The 8089-nt window shown below is 39.5% G+C and overlaps 1 protein-coding gene across 1 annotated transcript; it reads right to left on the reverse strand.

The window, feature by feature from the left end:
- Window positions 1-5398: 5398 nt before the first annotated feature.
- On the reverse strand, window positions 5399-7569 carry LOC148036075 (uncharacterized). The gene is made up of 2 exons (XM_087679071.1): window positions 6952-7569; window positions 5399-5682 (listed from the first exon to the last, which is right to left on the reverse strand). Exons 1-2 carry the CDS (start codon window positions 7487-7489, stop codon window positions 5651-5653), a joined length of 570 nt encoding a protein of 189 aa, XP_087535197.1. The 5' UTR covers window positions 7490-7569; the 3' UTR covers window positions 5399-5650.
- Window positions 7570-8089: the final 520 nt, after the last annotated feature.

Genomic DNA, 8089 nt, shown 5'->3' on the forward strand with positions numbered 1-8089 from the left:
AGCAGAAAAAACGAAAATGGTGAAAAGCAGTAGAAAAGCAAAAGCCAAAAGATGAAAGCAAAAAGCCTAATGTGTGTGAGTGTGGATAGAAAACCATATAAGAAGATGAGAATGGAGAGTTAAGGGCCTTCCCCCTTATTACAATTGTATTTTGTGAGAGAGGAGAGTGGAGGGTCGCATGCTAGAGTGAGCTCTTGTCATGCCAATTTGGAAGTTGGAGCTTTTGGGTGTCAAAGCACCGAGCATCGGCTCAAGGTTGTTACGGTACGAAAATATATCTCACTTGGTTTGTTTTCAAATTGTTGGTATTTTCGTTGTGTTGTGGTTGTGTGATACTCTACCCACATTCGGGTTTTTACTTGTTTTGAGCTTCAAGAGGCATTGTGTTTTGTGTTGTTTTTATATGTGGCTTGTGGTGTATTATCGAATATTTTAATTTCTCAAGTTGTGTTGTGCATTCGACAAAGTCAATTACCCCAACCGGCACTCCTTAACGTCTCGTTATTGGGTTGTGAGTGAGGCTTGTTCTCGATCACTGCTCGCGTAAGAACGGAATAAAATTACACATTTCTTTGGGAATGGAAAGTCTTCTTGCATAGCCTTGTTTAATACTAGCATAGTCTAAAAATGTGTAGCTCCTAAAGCAAGATTATGAAGATTTTGGTACTTTATTAGGGAGAAATATATTGAAATATATGCATTCTTGTATTGGGATATAATTCTAGAATTAAAAGTGAGAGTTTGTTGCCCCAACCCCATAGTTTTCATAGGGATACTCACAATTTCGTAGCAGTAGCCCTGCAATAGGTCTTGAAGCCTTGTAGTGTTCTATCAAAGAAGAATATGATGAAATACATGCTTTTCCACATTGGAATACAAATCTAGAATAAAAAAGACAATTTGTTACACCCACAATCTTGTAGTCTCCATAGCAATACTCACCACTCCGAAGTAAGTTCTTAAGCTTCATAGTGTTTATCAAAGAAGAGCATACTCAAATATAAGCCTTTTCATGCTAAATACATATTTGGAATTAAAAAAGGCATTTAGCTATACCCAACCATGTAGTCTCCATAGCGGTGCTCACAACCCCATAGTGGGTTTGCAGCTCCTAAAAATGAATAAATCTATCAATTTTGAATTAAATTTGAACTATTAGAAGGCTTGATTAAGCTTTCAATGGAAAGATAATAATCTAAGGGACCTTGTTTTACTTTATAATAATCTAAGGGACTTTGTTTTACTTTCTGTAGTGTTGATTATCACCCCATTATAACCCATGTTGTTTTGGGGGCAAGAGTTAGATTGCTCAGTGGTAGCGTCATTGGCATGGTTTGTTTGCTTTTGCAAGCATTATTGATATTGCAATTGCTCAATTAGACTAAGTTCCTCCATGAGGTAGTGAATGCAATCATGAAAGCATGGAAGTCACTTCATCTAGTGGTCTCCACCCAATCAAAGCTAGACAAGGTGTAGGATTGATTCCTATCCCATCAGGGTCTTCCCAACTGCTTTGATGCTATAGATTACACCCATATTAGCATGATTTTACTACTAAAAGAATATTCTACTACATGGTTTGATCACTCCAAGAATAGCATGAGAATTCAAGGTATCCTTGATGTCACATACGTGCAAGCAACAAGCTAGTTACATGCAAACCAATATGCACCTTGCACACAGATTGTAATGAGAAAGAAAAAGGAAACGAGGAATGCTAATGTTCAAATCCCAATTTTTACCAATCTAAAAACATTGTGAACTATGTATTCAAAAATTGAGGCCTTCAAACGTTGGTAGCCCTCCATTCTAGACATTTACCAAGTATAGTAGCACACCATTCGAGAGGGGGAGGGTAGGTAAATTTCTTCAAACTTTGATTAGTCCTAACACAATCAATCATAATCACAATTCAGAGAATTAAAAAAATTTCAAGTGCATGTTAATTTTGATAATGAAGCCCTCATTTGGTCCTAGCATGAAGGGATGTTAATCTCGACATCACGGTAGGTTAAGCTCACATGCAGTCACATAATTGAGCACTCCACCACACGTGTTTAGGTCTACCACCATGGAGGAGGAGGCTATTGTCTATTCCATAGCCCCTATTTTTGTATGCACGCTAGAAATGAAGGGTACAATAGACAACACCATGTCAAAGAAATTACATAGTATTACATAGTAAAACAAGAGCAATCAACATGATGTCCAACTTTGGCATGAAGAGAAGGCTATTTTACAAAGACCCCAATCACAAACACCATTTGAGTATGCATGGCAGAGCCCAGTGGCATTTCATAACACAAAAAATGACAACTAGTACTAAGGGAGAAAGGCATACCTCTTTTCTTTTTTTTTTTGGGGGGGGGGGGTGCGGGGGGCGGGGTTGGCTAATGCAAATCCAAATTTTTGAGATCTCCTACTATCCCTACAATATGGGCCGGGTTGTGCTTGCTTGGGACTAGTGGGAGAAAGCTCATCCCTCACCCTGTGTAACTACATGGTTGCACTATAAGGGGTGGGTTGAGTAGGGGCATCATAAATACTCAAAAACCCTTATCAAAAACCCTTATAAGCACCTCTTAAAAAGGGGGTTCTAAGATTTTTTTAGCAAGGTTAAGGATTCCCATTCGGTAATGAACAAGATCTTCCATCTCCTGACAAAGAAGGCTAATCCAATCGAGCACACAAGGCTCTAACATGGCTCACACATAAGACATTAAATATTTTGACAAAGCTTTGACATGCTCACACACAAGACATTAAATATTTATTTTGATTCTCCTTCCCTCTAGCTTCCCATCCACTATGTTGGTGTGACCCAACCCTAAATAGGGTCTTGCTGTGAGTATCAATGGAGTGGAATGGTTCCACTCCATCCTCTTCCCCTAAATGTGACTTCACCGTAACAACTTTGACAACTCTAGAGACAGAGTTGTTGACTAACAATCATCTTTGGCACACATTAGAATGCATTGTTTCCATCTACATCTAGTGTGCTATTCCACTCCACCCACTTCCCCTAGATGTGACTTCACCATAACAACTTTGACAGTTTAAGAGAAGACTTAACAAACATCTTTGGCACACATTACAATGAGATGTTATCAAATCGCCAAAATTGAACCAAACTCCATCTACATCTAGCCTTAAGCACATGCTTGAGATAAAGTCCATCCAATAGCTTCAACACATCCTTGAGAAAAGGGAGAGCTTCAAGCACTAATATATTTTTACCTAAGATAGTCCATCCAGTAGCTTTAGCACATCCTTGAGAAGTGAGAATTTGAGTTGCCCCATATATGACATTTGTGTGCCACTACTCATTAATTGATTGTCCTTAACAAAGGGGATATGCTTCTTAACAATGGGATAATCAAATAGTACTTCCTGAAATCTGAGTGTGAGTGATTCTCTAGGGGTTTCACATAGAAGTGGCATTGTAGGTTTAGCACATCCTCATGAATTGTAAGTTTAGCACATCCTCAAGAAGTGAGAGCTTGAAGAAGCAACCCTATATATAACATTTGTGTGCCACTATTGGCCTTGCATTTAGCACATCCTCAAGAAGTGAGATCTTCAAGCACTAAGCTCCCTATACATGTGCCACTACTCCTTGGGTTACATTCATTGGCCTTCTTAAAAATGGGATGATCAAGTACTACCCAAATGCATGAGTGATCTAGGGGTTCACGAAGTAGCCAATGAGAGCTTCAAGCATTGAGTTGCCCTATACATGTGCCACTACTCCTTTGGGTCAATTCATTGGCCTTGGCTAATGGACATGCTTCTTAACAATAAGAAGAAACACTCAAGTGAGTGGTTCTCAGGGGTGGGATGAAACTCAAGCGTGAGTGATTCTCTAGGGATTCATGTAGAAGTAGCTACAAACCCCCTCTGTATCACCTACCTAGAATGGCACTCCTCTTTGCCTTCCCCATAATGGAGAGGCTCATTATGCTTCAACAATTCTTCAAAACATCACTACCTATAATGGCACTCTTCTTTGCCTTCCCCATATGGAGAAGCTCATTATGCTACCTTCCCCACAATGGAGAGGCTCATTATGCTTCAACAGTTTTTCAAAACCAACGCATCACTACCTATAATGGCACTCTTCTTTGCCTTCCCCATATGGAGAGGCTCATTATGCTACGACAATTTTTCAAAACCATCACAAAAAATGGCCAAAACTACAAAGATTTTTTAGGTCTTCTAATATTGACTTTTTTCTTCTAACAGAGAGATCGACCATCGTCTTCTATGCTTCAGATGATTCACACGGCCCCTTGAAAATCGTCCTCTAAATATTTCAACTATTTCCCTCGGCGTAAATCAAGTGATCAAACCCCTCCACTAAACACCATAGGTCTAATAGAGTGGAGGGTTCAATAAGTCTCTCCATAGATCCCAACAATTTAAAAAACCACTCCACAAATCAAACGATTACCCCCGAATCAATCAATTAATTACTAGGTAGCATGCAATAGGGTCCATGTTGCAAGCTATTTATTCAAGCATTTTTGCGGGTTTGTGATGGGTAGTATCGTTTGTCATGATGGTATACAACAGTCTCAATCATGGGGTTATGAATTTGTTGAGTAAACAACCTCAACCACACAGTTGAAATTTTCTAACTCACAACGTGATTATGAAAATTTGTTGAGTTGGTCACACACACAAAATGCATATGGGCTTTGGATAAGATTATGAAAATTTGTTGAGTTGGTCACACACACAAAATGCATATGGGCTTTGGATAAACAACAAACACACAACCATTGTCAATCCAAAAACGACAAGCACAAATGATTTTAGACTGCGATAGCACCTCAAAAGACTTGCACAAATGGTTTAGACCTACAATATCAACCTTTCATGACGCCCTTAAAAAAGCACATAGGTCATGCAACTTGAGCTGGCTTAATGTAATGAGACTTGGATATAACAAAAACATTGGTCGTTGCAATTAGAACTCATCCTCATTATTTTCATGCATTGAACTGCAAATGGGAGAGCCAGTCATGTGGTTATCTTCATGCATGCAACTTCGATCATCTCATAAAAATTTGATGGAAAGTCATATGTAGGTTAGTTAGTAGTCATATGTAGGTTAGTTAGTCATATGCAACTGTCTTGCACACATTCGATGGTGGTTGCTCATACAAATTTCAACAATATTACTAGGCACAAACATGATTGATACAACTTAATATTACTATAAAGTCTATAGGGAGTAGGAAGTTGCAAATAAAAGAAGCTACTGATAAAAATTTAAAAAAACCTTTAAAACAAATTTCGACAATATTACTAGACACACACAATTGATACAACTTAATATTATAAAGTCTATAGAGAGTAGAAGTTACAAATAAAAGAAACTGCTCATAAAAATAACAAAAACCTTTTAACAACCTCAAACAAAAACCTTTTAGCAAAATCCTTTCTTGTATATTTACGCCTGTTTGGTAAAACCTATATATACACACACAAACCCCTCTTCATCCTCACATTTTTTAAATCGGACAAAGTACACCCTACATGGGGTGTTTATTCGTTTAAAATGGCACACCCATCGATCAATGGGAGAGCACTTGAGTAGCGGCAACAATCCTAGTTGCGCATGTTGCGGCAAAGGTGGCCCACTTCTCTACCACCAATAAGAATCATCCATCAGCACTTCTGCAAACAAATACAAGCAGTGCATTAAGAATTAGTAATCCATCGTATTGCCCATAATATAACTCAAAAGATAAAATCACAGTATACGAAGGTTAGAGATATAACAAGCTAGTTGACAATATAACAATAATATTATATTTAGTAGCAATATAACAACGAAGGTTAGAGATATAACAAGCTAGCTGACAATATAACAATAATATTATATTTAGTAGCTATATATATATTCAGTTAATACTTGCATTGGATCAAACAGTTCAATTCAAGCTGGTTGACAATATAGCGATAATATTATGTTGAACGATCACAAAGTTCGATTCAAGCTAGAGGACATGTTTTGTAGCAGTATATATTAGGGTCCAAATCTGCATTCGATCACATAGTATCTATACAACCAGTACTTCAAAACTTCCAATTTAGGTACTCGAAGACAAATACACTAAGAAAGCGCAAACTATTGTCAAATGTAGGTCAATTCAAGCTAGCGGACATGTTTTGTAGCAGTATATTATATTAGGTCCAAATCTACATTCGATCACACAGTATCTATACAACCAATACTTCAAAACTTCCAATTTAGGTACTCGAAGACAAATACACTAAGGACGCACAAACTATTGTCAAATGTAAGTCAAGGTACCCAACAAGGACAAAATATTCTCAAAAAACTAATAGTAGTACATAAGCTCTAGATTTGAATCTAACCATGATTCTAACATCGACTTAAATAATTGATATATTATTAGATTAAACATTCATATGACATTCAATCATCACAAATTAAGAGAATATAATTTATATATTAAATCATATCCATAATTGATGTATTAGATCATCTTAAGAGAATATAATTTATATATTAGATCATATCCATTGCATTCATATGCCATTCAATCATGGCAAATAAATAGCAGAGACAATTACAAGAGAGAATAATTGATATATTAGATCATATCCATTATGTTCATGTGCCATTCGATCATCGCAAAAAATGCATATCAATTAGATCATATCCTTTATGTTCATATGCCATTCGATCATGGCAAATAACGCAGACAATTATAAGAGAGACAATATACAATTATAAACCGATGAGAGAGAACTTGTGGCACAAACGAAATAGGTATAGATTATGTTAGGTTTAAATGACGGAATCTACTAGGTTCATATATAAAATGACGGGCAATGCATCTAAAATAGATATAGATTATAACAGACTGCTGATATATAAAATAAAATGACGGGCAATGCATCATTTAGACAACATACCTCGGGACGATCTTGCACGGCATTCGCGAGGGCGAAGGTTGCACTGCTGGAGGAGGCGAGAGGACATCTGGGCGGTCATGGTTCTCCGCTGCTGCTCCGACTCCTCTTCTCGTCGCTGCGCCCAGACGTCCTCCTCTTCATAACGACGGCGGCGCTCGCCGCCTCCGTAAGCCTGCTGGAAGGCGTAGCAGCGGTCCTGCGAGGGGATGCGCTCCACGGCCTCGCAGCACGCGCGGGACGGCTGCTGCTGCGTCACCCCTCTCCCCTCAACCGACCTCCATGACAAATACGAATTGTAATACGGCGACGACTCTCTTTCCTCCTCCACCTCTCGCCGTTGCTGCCTGAAGAAATTGTCGCACGCCCGCAGCCTCGCGTGCCACTCCTCCCTCGACCCTTCCCCTCTCCTCCTCTCCCGCTCCCTCTCCTCTTCCTCCCGATGTCGCTCCTCCTCTCGACCGCGGGACGTCGCCGACACTTCACTCACTATCACCAACAGCACCAACAGTGCTCCCAACAAAAACACACGAGCCGCCATATTGATTATCACCACCAACTACACACAAGCTAACAGGAGCTATTGTACGGGAAGCCTCGCAGTAGCCGGTATGCAGGCAAAATAGCTGAGGCCTCGACCATACTTATAGGCGAGCGGCCCCTGCCCTGGCCTCGACGTGACCGCGCGTGATATTCTCGTTTCTACTCGGCGCTGCCGCCGCGTCTCCCAGTATCCTCGAGGGCGACGTTCCCTCTGGATAAGCATGCCACTCTCCTGCCATGCACCTTCCATAGTGGCACCTTCCATATTGGCCCGATCCCATCAGCCAATCTTACTAAAAGATGAGCTTCTTTCATCGAATAAATATAGCGTAGTCAGGTGGAAATTTGAGAACACCAGACAACCTCTGAGGTGAAGGTGAATAGAGAAGAGTCATTGACACCACCTTGCATATTGGCTCCATCTCATCCGACAATGTTGCTAAAAGATGGTCTTCTATACTCGAGTAGATACAATCTAAACGGGTGAAAAGCCAGGCAGGGCGGAACCTACTCAAGGCTTAGAGTCATTAATATCATAGTTAGACAATCATATGTTTGCTTCTATCCTACTCAAGGCTTAGAGTACGTATTCAAATAT

This window comes from Lygodium microphyllum, chromosome 5 (assembly GCF_053477565.2).
Source record: "Lygodium microphyllum isolate KBCC chromosome 5, Lygodium_microphyllum_v1.1.10, whole genome shotgun sequence".
NCBI classification, from domain to species: domain Eukaryota; kingdom Viridiplantae; phylum Streptophyta; class Polypodiopsida; order Schizaeales; family Lygodiaceae; genus Lygodium; species Lygodium microphyllum.

Bases quoted from the DNA above. Each gene is read 5' to 3' on its own strand.
- LOC148036075 (XM_087679071.1), bottom strand. From the start codon at position 7,489: ATGGCGGCTCGTGTGTTTTTGTTGGGAGCACTGTTGGTGCTGTTGGTG. The intron at 5,683-6,951 runs GTATGTTGTCTA...ATTTGTTTGCAG, and splicing joins CCGTGCAAGATCGTCCCGAG to AAGTGCTGATGGATGATTCT.